This window comes from Notamacropus eugenii, chromosome 2 (assembly GCF_028372415.1).
Source record: "Notamacropus eugenii isolate mMacEug1 chromosome 2, mMacEug1.pri_v2, whole genome shotgun sequence".
In the NCBI taxonomy this organism is placed as follows: domain Eukaryota; kingdom Metazoa; phylum Chordata; class Mammalia; order Diprotodontia; family Macropodidae; genus Notamacropus; species Notamacropus eugenii.
This window is the reverse complement of record NC_092873.1, coordinates 19,033,754-19,051,345: the sequence shown is the minus strand read 5'-3', so window position 1 is coordinate 19,051,345 and position 17,592 is coordinate 19,033,754. Positions and strand designations below refer to the sequence as shown.

Genomic DNA, 17,592 nt, shown 5'->3' with positions numbered 1-17,592 from the left:
CGCGCGCCGCTCCCTTCCGGGATCTCCGTCCTTCGCTCCCCCGGGGGTGGCTCTGACCCTTATAGGCCGGGCCTCTCCGGGGCCCCTCCGGCCTGGCTTAGTCGTCTGTACCGTGAGAGGTGGCCCTTGAGGCGGGGCCTTGGCGGCTGGGGAGCCGTGATGAAGGGCGTGGGGTGAGAGAAGAAGCAGGCCGCGGAGAGGATTGCGGGGCCGCCTCCGCTTCTCCGGCCCATTTACGGATGAGGAAACTGAGGGTGACCTCCCCGAGTCAGTCACCCCGATGGGGGGCGCGGATGGAGGACCCCGGCTGCCCCCCAAAGCCTCGCGTGGTCCCCAAGCCTGCAGTCATGGCCGAGCACGTGTGGCCCACGTGCAGACGCGCCTCCTCTCTTTAGCCCGAGTCTCTAAGCAGAAGAGACGGCCGGTGGTGCCCCCCGCGGGCAGTGTGGGCATCCTGAGGGGCAGCTAGTGGCCCCACCTGAGGCCTCCCTGCCCTCACCCTTCCCGCTGGAAGCTAACAAAACAGAACCAAAGAAAGCCGAGGCTGGGCCTCCAAGCCCAGGGCTCTCCTCTCTCGCGCTGCCAGGCTGCTTTGGTTACCCCCTCCCCCACTTTCCTTGTCACCCAGAGGACGCTTGGAAAGAAAGGAGGCTGGGTGGTGTGGGCTGAGGCGCTTGCCTCTGGGCTCTCACTTCTCCTCTCCCCAGAGGCCTTTCTCTGTGATTTCCACGTTCTTATGGTCCCATTGACCACATGGTCCCCGACTTCCCTTAGGCAGGGACAAGCCCGGAGGCTGGGGAGGGCCCCAGTAGCAAGAGAGGACCTTAGATCTCAGCTAACTGCCCTCTCCTCCCCCTGGGGTATTCTCTGGGATGATGGAGGAGCGTCTTGTACAGGAAAGATACCAGAACGGAGCAGGACAACCCGGCTTTAAATCCTGGCTCTATAACTTACTTGGGGGACCTTGGGCAAGTCAGAGCTTGGTCATAGGAACATGTCTAGCCAGGCACCCCATGTCACTTGGTTGTGTGGTTGATTTATTTGGACCCAAGTTTCAAACTTTACATTATCTTGATTATACTTCATCTTTTTAGATTAGACCTCTTGGATCTCATCTTGTGATTGGCATTCTCTTAGATACTTCCTGCAATCCCTAACTGCCCTAAGCTGAGACTTGTGCTCTCCTCTACTTCTCGGGTCCTCATTTTCCTCATCTGTAAAATGCAGGAGCTGGACCAGATGACCTGCAAAGTCCCTTCTGACTCTAACTCCACTAATGATGCTTTATCATCCTGTCTAACTTTGTCCTTGGCCTCCCCAAAGTTCACATTGAAAGTGCCGTGGCCTTTCCATGCTTTCACTTGAAGTCTAGAACATACCAGTAGAGTGCTCCATCTGTCCAGTGGCTCTCTTGTCCTTTGGGTCACTTAACTTGTGTCTTGGAGGACACCCACCTGCCATAGTCCTCTCCATTGCCTTTGGCAGATTTTCACCTCTATTTTTCAGAGATCATGACATTCCCTGACCCACAGGTACCGCCCGTCTTCCAGAAGAGGCTGGCATTAAAAAGACAGGCCTTCCTTTCAGGAAGATGCCCGTGGTCATTAGAAGAAGTTTGCAAGATCTCAAAGGCCACCGGGCCTACTCTCCTCCTCCTACTTAATTCTGGGCCTGAAATCCCCCTCTGGGTGCTCAGTATAACATGGAAGTGACCCTGCACTGCCAGTGGAATGCAAGCACAGGTAAGTCTTATCACCTTGGAGGGGTTTTGGAGGATGAAACAAACTGTCCAAGGCTGGAGACTGCTTTCTAGATTAGAATGGAGAAGTTCACCCCCAGGATGCTGGCCATGGAGTGATGAATTCTTGGCTAGAGCAACCTAACTCCCCATTTAACAGATGGCCAAACTGAGACTCCCAGAAATAAGTGACTAGCTCAAGGTTGCACAGATATCACTACTCAGCAGAGCTAGAATGTAAACCCCAAACCTTGGGCTCCAAATTCAGTGCTCTTACTCCTACATATAGAAAATAATAACCCATCCGAACAATGCGGGTGATTCTATCTCTTCCACCTTTCTTTCAGGGTTGTTGTGGAGATCAAATGAAAAGATAGCCATCATAACATTTGGAAAAAACCCATTCAGCTTAGCCCTGTGCCACGGCCTGGTGGCCTCCTTATTGAAGAGGGCAAAGGACAGAGGTGAAAGACCTGATGTTACAACATCACTGAGCCTCGTGACTGTGGCCAGGTCGATCTGCTTGTTTTCTTATCTCTAAATGGGGTAGTTATATTTGCACTGCTGCAGGAGGCTGTTCTGAGGAAGAAACTTTTTAAGCCTTAAAAGTTATAGTAACAGGAAAATATCAGCATCTGATTATCTCGATATGCTTCCTGGAGCTGAAACTAAAGAAGGGTGATTGGTTTTGTCCCAGGACACTAAAATTTATGGGATGCAACAATTTAAAATAACGACCTAGAAATATTGTGCAATTTTAGAAATGGTTACATTTTGACATGATTTTTACTTCCTTGTCAGCCTACATGGGCCGCTAGGTGGCGCCATGGTGCGCAGAGCCTGGAGTCTGGAAGGCTTATTTACCCTAGTTCAAAGGAGACCTCAGACACTTACTAATTGTGTGACCCTGGGCAAGTCACTTAACTGTGTCTGCCTCAGTTTCCTCATCTGTAAAATGAGCCGAAGAAGGAAGCAGCAAACTTCTCCATTACCTTTGCCGAGAAAACCCCAGATGGGGTCACAGAGAGTCAGACACAATTGAAATGACTGGACAACAGAATAGAAATGCGTTTAGCAAGAATCATCACAGGAATTGAGCAGATGGCACTCTTCCTCCTCTCAGAAGCTGCTGACCAGGTAAGCGGCTCACTGATCCAGCCCTGTCTAAGGCCATCCTGCGCCTTCTCCAGCAGCAGACTGGCTGAGTCCTGAGGATGCTCGGCCAGCCTTGCCCCAGGGTGACACAGGGCTGTCTAGTCCAGTTCCAGCGCTGGTGATGCCAGCTGGGCTTGTTTGTTCATGTACATGTTGGACATAGCTCCCTTCAGCCAACCCCCCCCCCCCCAATCACTCATCCTCTGCAGGGAGCTGGCCCATCTCTCCCTCTTTTCTGATGGACTTAGCCAGGTCACAGCCCCAGAAGTGGGCATACAGCCTGGCCATACCTGGGGAAGTGCCCCTGAAGGAGAGCTGGTTGTGGAGCTTGGGCACTATGTGACCTAGGAAATGGGATGGGCCACTGCATATTGGGAGGACAGAGAAAGGGGGTTCTCCACTCCTGATCAGCTGCAGGACGCCGGGCTCATTCAGCTGGGCTTTCCCCATGCTCTTCTCTCTGTTCCTAGGATAGATTCCTCCTCAGGGTCAGGGAGGGTTTCACTAGGTTCATTCTCTAGGCCCCTCCCTGTCCCTGCCTCCCTGCCTCCCCCCAATAACCAGAGGCAGCACAGGACACCAGAGAAGGGCAGCCGAGCAGTGAGGTTTATAAAGAGACCCGGGGGGTAGCAGCAGGAAGGTCTGAGCAGCTGGAGACTGCAAAGGGCTCAGGCCTGGGACGGCTCTTCTGCCAGGGGGCGAGCAGCACGGCAGGGCAGGGGGGAGGGGATGCCACCCTCCCAGACTCCCTCCTTCCCTGCCGCCAGGGCACAGTGTTACACGGCATGATGGGGGACGTGCGGGGCGGAGGCGTCCCCGGGACCAGCCTAGACGTTGGATCCGATGAAGCAAGAGGGGAAATCCTGGCACCAGAGACTTTGTCCATCAGATAGTGAATGGAGGAGAGCCACAGGGACCCCACCCTACTCCAGCCAATCCAGAGGAGCCGTCACTGGAGAGTGATGCAGATCCGGGAATGTGATCTGCACCCCTCCCTCCACCTGGACCCCCCTCAGTCTGAGCGAGCATCCAGGCAGACGTCCTGGGGGGGAACTGCTTCATCTTACAGACACCACGAGTCAGTGCCGCCAGGGCCAGAGGTGCCTTTCAGTCCCACCAACGGCAGCCCCAGAGGGCTGTCCCATCTCTCTAGTCTGATACAGCAGGAGCTAAGAGACCTGGGTCCCAGAGCTGGGGGACCTCAGCCTGGAGCCAGGAGACTCACACTCCTGCCCTAGTCCAGAGGGCCCTGGAAGATAAGGCGGACACAGCCATTCTCCCCTGTGAGCCAAGCCCCACAGAAGGGACAGGCAGCATGGAAGGCATGGGTGCCGTGGGGCAGCGGTGTCTGGGCCCAGTAGCGGGCTGTTTTCTCAGAGCAGACGTGGCCACAAGGTGCAAAGGCATGACTTGGGGGCCCAGGGTCCAGGCACAGCCCTGCCTCTTGGCCCAGCCACAAGGGCACATAGGGCCCCACCAGGCGGCACAGGGGGCACTCACGCTCCTGTGGACCCCGCTCCCTCCGGCAGCCCCAGCTGTGGTAGCCGTGGACATGGCCACAGCGTACATACACCCACGGCTGCTGCTTGTCGGGGACATCTCGGCCTCGGGCCGGGCTGGGGAAAGCCAGGGTGCTGAGCCCCACAGGGCACTGGGGCCGGGCTGCATTAGCTTCTTGCCTCTGGGCCTCCAGCTGCTTCAGGGTGGGTGCCCGAAGGAGGCCAGCTGGAGTGCGCCACAAGAGGGTGGCCCCACACAGATCGATAAGGGAGCCATCCCGAAGCACGTTGGACTCGTTCTCCACCTGGGGAAGGTGATGACAGAGTTAGAGAGGGAGGAGCTCCAGGACAGAGGCTGGGGCTGTGCAATGGCAAGAGCCCTGGGCTTGGGGGAAGGGCATGGGGCATGTCCAAGGCCACTTAGAGGCTCAGTCACCTGGCTTGTAGACCGGGGGCTGCTGCCGAGTCACTATCTGTTCTGTTTCCTGTTTAATCTCATATTCCTTTCTGCCCATTACATGGATAGGACTGTCTATGCCAGGAATTCTTCCCCAGACTGACCCAGGAAACCAGGCTTGAGCATCAGTGAAATTCAATACCGGGGACTTCTGGGTCATATTACAACAAGGTGGTAGACATTTTCTCCGATCCCCATGACCTCTCAAACCTCTCCAAAACAGACATTATTCTCCAAAGATAAAGCAACATCAGTCTCTCCCATCTAGGACACCCAGAATCCAAAGGAGGGTAAAAAACAGAGAACAAGATCAAAACTCAACAAGCCAGGAGCTGATACTCACTGACAGCTCTCTCTGATCCCCTCTGCTGGCTCCCACCTGCTGTCCTAAGGCTAGAGACCCACGCACACAACAGAGGTTTACATCAAAATCCACCCTGCACCTTGTCCCCTTTCCCTTTTTTCAGTGTTCTAGGCACCCCAGCTCTAGGCTGTCAAAGTTTGCCTGGACCTCGGCAGCTAGCTTGTCCATGCATAGCCCATCAGGAGTCCAGGTGTTTCTGGGTAGCTGAAAGCTCAGATCAACCAGTGCTGGGTCAGAGAACTGAGAAACAGAGAGGATGGGACAGGTCACCAGCACAGGACGCCATGTGTTGGGGAACTACGAGGCACTCCACCAGGCCTGAGGGAAGAGCACTGCATCCAGCTGGAGCCAGTTCTGATCACGTAGAACATCAGCTGGGGCAGAAATCTATATTGGTGAACTATGAATGCCCCAGTTAGGAGGAGCTGAAACTCTTTGAGATCCAGTCCCTAAGGAAACCACAATCAGAGGGGAGGGAGTCAGGAAGTGAGTGATGAGGAAAATTAAGAGGGAAAAATACTGGAAATATCAAAGATCTCAGGAAGAAGAAAACTCAAAAACCTTGAGTATAAACAAATAAACAAGGAAACACGGTCTCCAGATAAATGAGTTCAGACATCTATGAGTAAATACTGCAAAATAAAGGAAAATGATCCAACACTTGACGAGACAGAAGACTCTGCAGAAGGTGAGAACATGGAACCACAACATGCTGCTCCTAAGTGATTTAAAAGATAAATGAGAATGATGAGAGCAGAATTTATGGCCTGTGCAGCAAAAATAATGAACAGAATGGAAAAACTGGAATCTGCAATGGCAAACCTCACCAAAGAAACAAAAGAGAGATGAATAGACCAAGAATGTAAACACAAAGAAAAAGACAACGTAGAAGAAAAGAATGAGAACGTTAAAAGAAAAAATGCTCACTATGCGAGCAAAATCTGCACATCTTGAGTGTTGCAGAGACAACCTAAGGATTTTAAGTTTTCCAAGAGAACATAATAGGATAGAAACTCTTAATGCCGTAATAAAGGAAATAATAGAAGAAAAGTAACTAGAAATTCTGAACATAGAAAGTAAAATTCCAAATGAAAGAATTCAGATTGCCTCCAGGAAAAAAACCAAACAAACCAAGGCTGCAGACTTCAAGATATATAGTGGTTAAATTTAATAATTCAATCCAGAAACAAGTTCTGCAAGCCATGAGGAGAAAGACTTTCAAATACAAAGGAAAGGGTATTTGAATAAAGCAAGACTATTCTACACCCACTAGAAAAGGAGGAGAGAATGGAACAACATGTTCTGAAGAGCAGTGAAGCTGAGGATGCAGCCCAGGGTGACCTGTCCTGCTTAACCACATGGGACCAAAGATGGATGTTCAATAATAAAGAAGAATTTGAAATTTTTTTAGAAATTTTTAGAAAGAAAGCCAGAACTGAAGAGAAGGTTTGTATCCAAAACACCCCAAACCACAGAAATATAGGAGGAATGAATAAAATACAGTGGGTGAGGCCAGCAGCAGCAGCAACAGTGACCACAGGAAGCCCAGGAAGAGACACACTTCATCCTAAAGGTCCACAAGGAGACAATGGTGAGGACAGAAATCTGACAGGTAATAGTGAAAGGGGAGCATTATGGATAGAACCTGGAGATCCTCTGCTGCTTCTGTGGGACTACATTACAACATGGGAGGGTAGATAAAGGGGGAGGGGAGCAGGGGGATAGAGAGGAGGGAGTGATGTACTAGGCTCAAATCAACAAGGAGAAGGAGAACTGTGTGGTTTCAGAAAAAGCCTACAGGAGAGTAGGTGAGAAGAAGAGAAAATGGTTGAAAAGGGCAAAAGGAAGGAAGGAGTCCTGCTTTGGAAGTGGGAGGGGGTTCCACTGATGAATGCTCCAATGGGTGAAGGGAGATGAGGACCTTATACTGGATGAGGCCTGGGGATTTTGGTCCCTCAAAAGTCTACCTGTCCTGGGAAGAGGGGAATTGGAACCCCTGGAGTTCCCGGCATCTGAAAGAGTAGGAGAACATGGAATTTTCCAGGAAAATGCAGGTATAGATCAATATGGGCTCCATAATCAGGGACCTGGTGGGGGGACAGTGTCCTCTCTGATATCTGTAGTCTTTGGCTTATTCTGGAAATGAGGCACAATAGAAATGGGGAATCCATGGGGCAAGCCCTACAGGGCAATGTTAGAAGGCACCTAGAGGGGAGAACCCAGAATGGATACTTTGGAAGCCTCAACTGCATGAAGAATACAGAGAAAAGAGAGGGAACAGATAATTCTAGGGGTCATGAATCAGAGAACAAGGATCTAGAGTAAACAGAAAGAAAAGATGGATAATGAAGAGAGTGAGAGAAATCGTTGTTAGAAAGAGGCACAAAAAATGAAATTTCAAAACTAAGGAACAGACTAGTTGAAGGGGAGAAGGGGGGGAGGAAATATCAAATGAGAAGAGGGGAAGAAACCAGGAGAAACAAGGCCACCCTAAAACAAGACTAAAGTAAAATAACTGAAGATATATAATATTGTGTCTACAGCAAAAGAGGCAAACTGTAACTGAAAAGCTTCTGCTCAGACAACATTAATGCATCTAAGACAGAAAAAGAAGTGGTTAAATGGAAAAAAAAATCTTTGTATCAAATTTCTCTGTTAAGGGTTTGGTATATGTATGTATATATAATGTATGTATATGTGTGTATATGTATGTGTCTGTGTGTATGTATATGTGCGTATAATATATCCATATATATATAAAACTAATTGCCATTCCTGAATAATCAGTTCTTAAAATAGATACAGTTCTTAAAAGAACTCCAAAGTATTCACTACCACATGAAAAAATGCTCCAAATCACTAATAATATAATGCAAATCAAAACAACTATGAAAACAACCTCACACTGCCAACTGGCAAAAATGACCAACAGTGGTCCAACGTTCAATGTTGGAGATGTTGTGGAAAGAGAGGCACACTAATACATTGTTGGTGGACCTATGAAATAGTGCAATCATTTTGGAAAACAGTTTGGAATTATGCAAATAAAGTAACTAAAATGTCCATGCCCACTGAACCAGAGACTCTTTACTGGGCTTATACCCCCAGGAAGCCATCAATAAGGAGAAAGTCCCCATATATTCCAATATATTTATAGTAGAGCTTTTTGTGATAGCTAAGAATTGGAAACAAAGTAGATACCCACCAACTGAGGAATGGCTACACAAATTGTGGTATGTGAATATAAAAGAATATTGGGCTGGAAGAAATAATATGTGTGATGAATATAAAGAAATCTGGGAAGAACTATCAGAACTGATGCAGACCAAGAAAGCAATCTACACAGGGACCACAACAATGTAAACAGAAAGAACAGGGACATCAAACATCAAAAGCAAGTGTAACAAAATTATAGATATGTGGGACTCAGATCAAGAGAGATGAGAAGACATCCCTAACCTGCCCCTTCATGGAGGTGGGAGATTCACAGGGCTCCCACTCTGCACATGTTTTCAGACTTTGTCAATGTATTGATCAGTTGTGCTAATTTTTTTCTCCCTAAAAAAATATTATTTGTGTTATGGAAAGGGAAGGGGAGGGATAATGGTCTACTATGGTGATGTAAAAAACAGAAAATTTAAATAAAAACTTATTTTAAAAAAATTCATTTTGAAAACTAAACATAAATTAATTTTAAAATAAAAAAAAGAAATTCAGTAGGGGTAAATATAAAGGATGGGGGCAGAGGTGCCCTGCATCCAATAGTTTGTTAAACAAAAAAGATTTCAGGCTTTTTAGTGGATTGTAGAATGCATACCCATCAGAGGGGAGCATGCAGCTGAGTTGCATTGAGAAGGGTCAGAGCTCCCAAGAGTAATGTGGGGTTGGCCCCTCTGTGTTCTGGCCTCATCTGACCTGCTTGAGAGGTCTTCAAGCAGAGACTGGATGTGACCATGTGATGCATGTTCTAGAGGGATTCCTTTCATGCTTGAGCTGAAGTCCCTTCCCCCTCCACCATTCTGTGACCTTGGATAAGTCCCCTCTCCTCTCCAGGCCTTGGTTTCTCCATTTGTAAGATGTGGGGATTGACCTAGACTTCTCTCAAAGTATCTTCCAGCTTGAAAGCTCAGGAAACTAGCAGGCTCCGACTCCTTATAAACCTCACCCTGTCCTAAGCCCACCTGCTCAGGCTGCACATTCATCTTTTTATGGAGGAGTAGCAGTGAGGAGAACCCTAACACTATTTATTCCACAGTTCTACAGCCCCCTCATTGTCTCATCTGAGCCTCACTACAACCCGCTAGCAGCCCCTAGCAGCTGCATTTTACGGGGGAGGAAACAGAGGCTTAGGGAGGTGAGTGACTTTCTCAGGGTTACAGAGCCAGTAAAGGTCAAAGGCAGGATTAGAACCCAGGTGTTCTTGGTTCTGAGCGCAGGCTGCCACACCACCTCTTAAAAAGGACACATAACACAGCTGTCTTTGGTGCTGTGGAAATCCCACCCTTTTGTTAAAGTAGAGTGGAAGGGCTCCTCCTTCTAGGATGGATGGAACTGAGATCAAATCCCACCCCTGAAACTCATTACCTGTGTGACTGTGGACAAGTCACTTCATCTCTCTGGGCCTCAGTTTCCTCATATGTAAAATGAAGGGGTTGGAGTAGATGATCTCTGAAGCCCCTTCCAGCACTAGATCTATGATCCTGTGTTTTACTGGGACTGGGTGATGCCTGAGACCCCGCCCAGCTTCAACATCCTCTGTTCTAAGGTTCCTCTCCCTGCCCTCCAAGCTCTAACATTCCAGGTTCTAAGAAACCTCTCTTACCTCTGATATTCCATATTCTAAGCTCCCTATAGGTCTCATATTCCATATTCTAAGGCTGTTCCCAGCTCTGACAATACATGTTCTAAGGTCCCTCTCCTACCTCTGGCGTTCTATGTTCTAAGCTCTCTGTAGGTCTCATATTCCATATTCTAAGGCCCCTTCCAGCTCTGATCTCTTTCCTTCTGTACAATAATGCTGTGGGGTATTTAGCACTTGTCAGAGTTTCCTGGGCTTTGAGCCTACTCTTTGGACTTAGGAGAGAGATTTCCCATAAGGATTGCCTCCTTTCTGCCCCTCCCCAACCCCCATGGAGCTGTCTCCTGGCCACACTGGGCCTTACATTGGGGAGAACATAAGATCTAGACTCTGGACAGGATTGTCAGAGGGCAAGCGTCCCAGCAGTCACCAGGGCAGGTTCAGGGCCCAGAGAGACAGACTCCCATCCACAGTGGCAGGACCCCTACCAGCTTCCCCCGCTGCTGGGCAGAGCGGCTGTCCCGCAGAGTATACACATTTCCGCAGACAGAGATCTCCCTCCAGACACCAGGCAAGGAGCCCTCGGAGAAGCCGCCGGCGGGGTGCATCACCAGGACACCGTTAGTGGTCAGGCCATCCATCAGCCCATCGGGAGTCCGCCACTTGGCTGCTCGCTCCTGGCACCAGGGAGAAGCAGTCACACCCTGTGAGCTCCCCCCTTCGGGCAGCTGCCTCTGCCCCTGTGTCTGCAATGTTCTCCCTCCCCTTTTCAGCCTGGTCCAGGGGGGACCCTGCTGTTTATCCTCGGGACTTCCCATTCCCTCTTCCAGCTCTGTGAATGCATGCTCAGAATTGACCCCTTTCTCCCATTAGACTATAATGTCCTGGAGGGCAGGGCCTGACTTTTGCCATTTGCATCCTTAGCACTTAGCACCAAGCCAGGCACTCTCTTAACACGTTTATGGGTGGCCTGATTGTCGTGACCCCTCCTCAGTGCCCATCTGCTGCGTCTCTCTATGAACTGTATCATTTCCCATCGCAAACTTCGTGACTTGTGTACCAGTTCTATTGCCTTAGCATAGGGACAGCTCCTGGAGGGCGAGGGTTTTGTATACAGAAGGAGTTTAATAAACGTCAAACTATACCGCTGAATTCCTGTTGTTCTTCAGGAATGTGTGTCAAGGTGTGTCTCCTTCAGAAGGAGGACAGATCCCCATTTCAGTAGTAACAACCTTCCACTTCCTCCTCACAGAGTATACATTTTTGTGAAATGTTGTGGATCACAATTACATCTCTCCTTGCCTTTCAGCCTCTCCTCAGTGGCATGCTCCACAAGAGCAGGACTTAGCTAAACGTTTGCACTGGCACACTTTCCCTCACAATTTAGCGCAATGTTGTGCACACATAGAAGCTTCCTATTTGTTGGTGCCAGACACAGTACCAGGCCCTGCCCTCCTGGGGCTTATATTCCATCAGGGAGGCCTTAGAGAGGAGGCTACACCTATGTAGGTAGAAACAAAACAAGGTGATGGTGAAGGGGACAAAGTGGAGGAAGGTAAGGAAAGAGTTTGTGTAAGAGGCAGAGGTGAGGAGGGGGAGTTTTTGAGCATGAGGGACAATCAGGGCAAAGACCTAGAGTTGAGAAATGAACTGCTGGAGGGGCAGTCAGTGGACCTTAGAGGGTGTGTAGGTGTACAAGGGTTAGAAAGAAAGATTAAATGGGTGTTTGATGCCAAGAAGGGACTTGTATTTGGCCCTGGAGGTAACAGGAAGTCACTGGAATTCAATCCCAAGGGGGATTGATTGGTCCTGTCTGGATCCCAGGGTACCCACTCGTCAAACCTGACCTTCGCCATCTTTGTTTCCAAGCATGTCCTGCTCCCATCTGCTCTGTGGGTGCCATTTTCCTCCAAGACCATCCAGGGGACACATGTCCTCTTCCCCTCTATATCACCCCCCACTCCAGCCCTGATTCCTTCCCTGTGGGACTCACTCACTCCAAGGAAGATGTTGCTGGAAGCATCAAAGCCAGCGGCATAGATCCGTGCGGTGTAGGGGGGCCAGCGTTCACAGATGACCCGGCAGGCGTACCGTGAGATGGTGCTCTGTGCAGTAGGGCCCTCCCCAGCTACTCCCCCCGGGCTTGTGTCAGTGACCACGAAGTCGATCATGTTCTCCGTAGATCGGCCAATCTGTGAGTCCCCACTCCCCCCACCCTCCCACCAGGGAAGCAGGTGGGGGAGGGGTAGAGAATGATGGTGACTATTTGAGGATGGACAAGCAGCATTGACCTAACACTCACTTCTATGGGATGTGAAGGCTCACAGAGTCCTTCCTCCCAACAGAGACCTGGACAGGAAGACAGGTAAGAGACCAGGTCCTTCCTCTCCAAATCCAGCACTGCTTTGACTCTCTCAGGACCTCCCACCTTCTACCAGGAACCATTCAGCAATTTCTTTCCCCAGGGCATGGCAGGGTTGGTTCTAAAGGGGCTGGGAGAGAACCAAGGCCACAGGTGACTTAGAATCAGTATTGGAGGGAGGCTAGGAGGAACCTCAGAAGTCACCTAGTGCAACCCCCTCATTTTACCTATGAGCAAACAGACCCAGAGAGCTGAAGCTTCTTACCCAAAGTCACACAGGTATGAGAAGTAGACCCTGGATTTGACAAGTCTTTGCTCATTTCCTCTTTTTACTGAGCTATTGAGGAATAGTTCTTGGTCTTACCTATTTGTATCTGTTTCATATATATCAAACCCCTACCAGAGATACTGGATTAAAAGTTTTTTTCCCCAGTCAACTCCTTCCTTTCTTTTACTAGCTATATTGATTTTACTTGTGTAACAGCTTTTTTATCTAATAGAAACAATCTATTTTATCTTTTGTGACAAAGCCAGGAGTTTGGACTCAGGTCCTCTGATTCTCAATCTCCTTTTCTTTCTACTAAACTGTCTAGAATGATTCCTCTTTCTCCAATGAGGTAGGATTTATGCAATGCTTTCCTCTCGCCAACCTCAGGAGGCAGGCAGTGAGACTGTTATTATCCCCATATGACAGATATAGAAATCGAGGCTCAGAGAAAGGAAATGATGCTTAGGGAGACAGTGGACTCTCTAGACTACAGGAAGACTCTCTCTTCTAGCTCCCTTTATCTATAATCTAATATTTGCAAAGTACTTCAGTTGTGTTGTTTCTTTGCAACCCTGGGAGGTAGGTGCTATTATAATCTCATTTTGCAAAGGAGGAAGCTGAGTTTCATGTCTTGCCCAGGGTCACGGAGCTACTAAGTGTCCATGGCAGGATTTCAGTTCTGATCTCTCTCCAAGCCACTGCCTAGCTGCCTGTCAAAGCTTCCCATCCTACAAGACCTGGCTCTAATGACATGTCCTCTGAAAAGTCCTCCCTGATCTCCTCAGCTAGAAGTGCACTCTCCTTTTTCCACAATCCTAGCAGTATATGTGTGTGTATGTATATTTGTATCTTTATGTATGTACATACTATATATGTACTGCCACCTGTACCTGATGCCTTCTATCAGTCATCTGTGCATATTAGACTATAAACTCCGTGAGGGCAGAGACTTTGTCTTTACCCTCCCTACCCAATGCCTAGCATAGAGCAGGTACTGAATGAGAACTGAATTGAATTTTCTTCTCTCCCCCATAATACTCAGCTCTAGGCTGAGTAGAATTTGTTGCTTCAGACATGCTCACCACTCTTGAGTCCCTTGGTCCTCCTAACCTGCTTTCATGATCACAGACCTAGACCTTCCTAGCCTGGTCTTGATCCCCAACAGGTCAGCTTTAGGAAAGCAGGGATTGTGTCCTCTCTAAACCATAGGTCACTTATTAAGTGTGGAAAGGAGGGAGGGAGAGAAGGAAGGAAGAAAGGAAAGGAGGGAAGAAGGGAAAGAGGGAAGGGAAGGAGGAATGAAGGAAGGACTGAGGAAGGGGGAGAGCCATACCTGGAACATGTCTGTGTCATTGTCGTGGGTGTATTCCACGATGACCGAGTGGCTCCGAGAGAGTGTGTAGGAGATACTGTGCTGGCCCCGGTTACTCAGTGCCTGGGGAGAAGAAGGGACAATCACTCATCCAGCCCCTAGCCATGGTCTTGCTTGCATCCTTAGGAACATGGTAGGATCTACAAGGAGAGGTTACAACTCGGGAAAGAAGGGATAGGGGACAAGGAGAGATGTCAAGCCTGGGCTGTCCCTTACTTTGGACACGAGTGGGGTAGAGATATGGTGGACAACGTCAGGCTTCACCCCATTGGCCTGGGGTCTCCGGCTCAGCGCCAGGCGGCTGCGGCGGCGGCCCTTGTCTCCGCTGGCCAGGGACCCATTGTAGCTGTGGGGAAAGAAAGGCCCAGGGAGCGCTGTTCCAGTCCAGCACACTGCTGGTTCACCTTACCTTCTGGGAAGACCCTGAAATAACTCACTGAGCTGTTGAGAGCCTTGGAAACTACTTGGCTACTCTTCCCCTGTGCTCCTGCTTGCCCTGCTGGCATGATTCCTGTCTGGGGTACCACCATCCAATCGCTTTTCCTCTTCTGGAATTGGGCATCATGGTTGTCTCTTCCCATTCCTTCCTCATTCCCAGTCAGCTCTAGTAGGTCCTCAGGCTACCTCCCATCAAAGCCTTCACAATTGTCCTCCACATTATTCCCTCTGCCTCTGCTCAGGCTTGCTTGCTACCAGCCTGGCTTCCTGTGACAGCCTCCTGGCCATCCCACCTGCCCAGTGCATCCTTCAGACCACTACCAGAATAATCTTCGTTACACCCAGATCTGCTGTGTACTGAGTAAAGTTCCAATTCGACTTCCCACCCTCCCCTTTAAACACGGTTTCATCCTAAGTCCCTCCATGCTCTCCAAACTACATGCTCTGTTCCCTGCCTGCCTGCCATCCCTTCCTGGGGAAGGCCCTTCCCTCCCTCCTTCACTTCAAAGCCCAACGCTAACCCCTCCTCCTCCAGTGAACCGGCCCTGATCACCCCTGTCAGCACAGACCTTCCTTCCACCTCTCTGATCATACTGTGTCATGTCTCCTACTTCTCTGTTTTTGTGCCTAAAAGCTCCATGAAGACAGGGTCTGTGCCTGTCTCAACTTCCTTTCTCCCCATGCCCAGTACAAGGTTCTGTACAGAACAGGAAAGTGAGCACTGTTTGCTCCATTGTATGGCACTGAATTGGGAGAGAGGACCCAGGAATGCCTCCCAGAGTCCAAAGAAAGGGCCAGGAGGTTCCAAAGACACACAGAGGCCACAGCATGGGGGAGAGGAAAGAACACTGGCCTGGGAGCTAGGAGGCATGGGTTCTAGTCTTTGCTTTTCCACTTGAGAAGTGCTCAACTTTGGGCCCGGCACTCCCTCTCTGTGGACCTCAGCTTACCCCTCTGTAAAGTGAAGGGGATGAATCAAGTTCCCTTTCTGCCTCGAATGTTTTCTAACATTAGTTCCTAGCTTGGCTCTAGCTTTTCAGTGTGTTCTCTGTGGAGCTCCCTCAGGTCTTCCTGGGCACTCTCCCCTCATCGCCCAACCCTCCACCCCAGACCTCTAGCTCCAGGCCCTCACCCCAGCACGATGAGTTCCCCATATTTGACAGGCTCCTTGCCCAACAGCAAACTGTCCGAAGGAGGAGCAGGAAGGATTCGGGGGGTTTTGGCGCTGGTCTGCCGGAGGCCCAGGGATCCTGGGGTCCCCACGTCAGTGCTGCCTTCCAACACCATCCTACCAGAGATCCAAGGAGAGAGAGAGAAAGCTGCTCAGACTTCCCCCTCCACCCAGCTTCCCCCAAACAGTTGGATCCAATCTGGGCCCCAGTCCCCTGGCCTCCCCCTCTTCTGAATGGGGGACCTTTCACCTTCCCCATTACCATGGTAACACTGCCGCCTTTGCCTCCCCCAGCTGCCTAGTTACCATGGTAATGGGGGAGGGGGGATAGAGGGAAGGGGATGCCTGGACAGGGGTAGTGAAGCTCTGAGGCTCCAGAGACATGTGTCCCAGTCTGGCTCAACAGCAGAGGATCTGGGCTTCCTCCTGGACAAGATTCCTCCCCCTTAGAAGATGCTTTCCCCCTTTCTGGACACCGGGGAGTAAGAAGCCCCCAGCCCCATCGGCCCTCGGGGTCCCCCTCTTAGGCAGAGCACTTCGGGCGGTCTCTGCCCCCGGCCTTGCGGGGCTCCTCAGGTCTCTCCCCGTATCTCTCCTCGTCTCCCCATTTATCTCTGCCTCTGCCCGCCCTCAGCAGGCTACGCTTCCCCTGGGCCAGTGGTGGTCCCCCAGCCCATCTGCCCATCTGCGTGTGTGTCCCGGTGTGTTTGGGGACGCGGCGGGGGCTCGCTCTCACCCTCATCTCTCCTCCTCTGACCCTCCCGGTGCGCCCTGAGCTGAGGCTGCAGCAGACTCGCCCTCCTGCAGGGAACCTGTTTGGGAAACACAGCCACGCAGGGGACGCGCGCGGGAGGGAGAGGAGGGGGGGCCCGAGCCGCGCACCCCGAGACGGGCAGGCGCAGCCGCCGCGGGGGGGCGACAGCAGCAGCTTCGGGAGCGGGACTAGGAGCAGCCGCGGGAGAGCCGAGCACCTACGCAGATCCCCACGGGAGCCCCGGGGCGCAGAGCGTGCGCCCTGCCAGACAGCCGCGGGGCGCTGGACTCCCGGACCCCTGCCGCCCCCTCCCTCCAGGGTCCCCCCATCCCGCCTCCAGGCCCCGCCCACCTTTCTGGCCGCCCCCCGGGGTGGCCCCTTACCTAGCCCCGGGGCGCTCCTGGCCGCAGGCAGGTCCGCAGTGGCTGGACCGGGCTGGGATGCTCCGGGCCGAGCTGGGCTGGGCCGGCCCGGCGGCACCACGGCGCTGGCTCGTCACGGGGACACCCAGAGTCGGGGGGAGGGCGAGAAGGACAAGGAAGGGGAGGGGGACGCGCACCACCCAGAGCCCCGCCTCCTCCTCGGATCCCGCCCCCCTGGGCCGGGGCTCCGCCTCCTCGAGCTCCTCCTCCTGCGGCGAAACTTCGCACCTCGGCCGAGGCTCCGCCTCCTTCTGGTGGGACTCCGCCCCTCCTCCTTCCTTCCCCGCCTCCTCCGGCTCAGCTCGGGGACCCCCTTCCCTTACATCCCCCTTGTCGGTTCTTGTGTGTGTGCGTGTGTGTGATGGGGGGAAGGATGGAGGAGGAGGGGGAGCAAGGGGACAGCGGAGCCCGGGGGCTGGGTCAGAGGGTCCTGCGTGAGGACCAGGGGGCTGGAATCCCGGCTCTACCCCTTGCTCCTTCTGTAACCTCCAACTAGTAACTTCAGGGCTCTGGGCCTCCCTCTTCCCCTCTATAAAATGGGCAAGGTGGACTAACTTATCCCTACCGTTCCCTCCAGCTCTCTGGTCTTACAGGTCAAGTGGCCCCAAGGATCTGAAGCCTATGGAGGAATCGGGGAAAGCCAAGGTGGCTAAGCCAGGTGTGCTTGGAAAAGAGAAAGAGCAGCTGTCAAGGAGTGGAGTCTCATGCCTGGCCCTGCCCTGGCCCACTGGCTCTGGAATTAGAGGACCCAAATTCAAATCCTATCTCTCGTGCTCCTCCCCATGTTTCTTTGG

The 17,592-nt window shown here is 51.4% G+C and overlaps 1 protein-coding gene and 1 long non-coding RNA gene across 3 annotated transcripts; one reads left to right on the top strand and one right to left on the bottom strand.

The window, feature by feature from the left end:
- The first annotated feature begins 12 nt into the window (after positions 1–12).
- LOC140524589 (uncharacterized) lies at positions 13–6,245 on the top strand. The gene is made up of 3 exons (XR_011973770.1): positions 13–1,742; positions 2,086–2,875; positions 3,661–6,245. It is a non-coding gene; the product is annotated as an uncharacterized lncRNA (long non-coding RNA).
- On the bottom strand, positions 3,478–16,957 carry PELI3 (pellino E3 ubiquitin protein ligase family member 3). Of its 2 annotated transcripts, none has more exons than XM_072639192.1 (8): positions 16,760–16,957; positions 16,359–16,434; positions 15,584–15,739; positions 14,230–14,359; positions 13,975–14,076; positions 12,009–12,203; positions 10,500–10,688; positions 3,478–4,697 (listed from the first exon to the last, which is right to left on the bottom strand). In XM_072639192.1, exons 3-8 carry the CDS (start codon positions 15,736–15,738, stop codon positions 4,128–4,130), a joined length of 1,341 nt encoding a protein of 446 aa, XP_072495293.1. In that variant the 5' UTR covers position 15,739; positions 16,359–16,434; positions 16,760–16,957; the 3' UTR covers positions 3,478–4,127. The 2 variants fall into 2 exon arrangements, with proteins under 2 accessions (XP_072495293.1, XP_072495294.1); XM_072639193.1 differs by having other exon boundaries at positions 16,359–16,423.
- Between the last annotated feature and the right edge of the window lie 635 nt (positions 16,958–17,592).

What these genes read in the sequence shown, in the direction of transcription:
- PELI3 (XM_072639192.1), bottom strand. Translation starts at nt 15,738, where the DNA reads ATGGTGTTGGAAGGCAGCACTGACGTGGGGACCCCAGGATCCCTGGGC. An exon ending in GGGGAACTCATCGTGCTGGG is followed by an intron (nt 14,360 to 15,583) that starts GTGAGGGCCTGG and finishes CTTTCCCCACAG; the next exon opens with CTACAATGGGTCCCTGGCCA. An exon ending in CCCAGCAGCGGGGGAAGCTG is followed by an intron (nt 4,698 to 10,499) that starts GTAGGGGTCCTG and finishes CACCTTCCCCAG; the next exon opens with GTGGAGAACGAGTCCAACGT.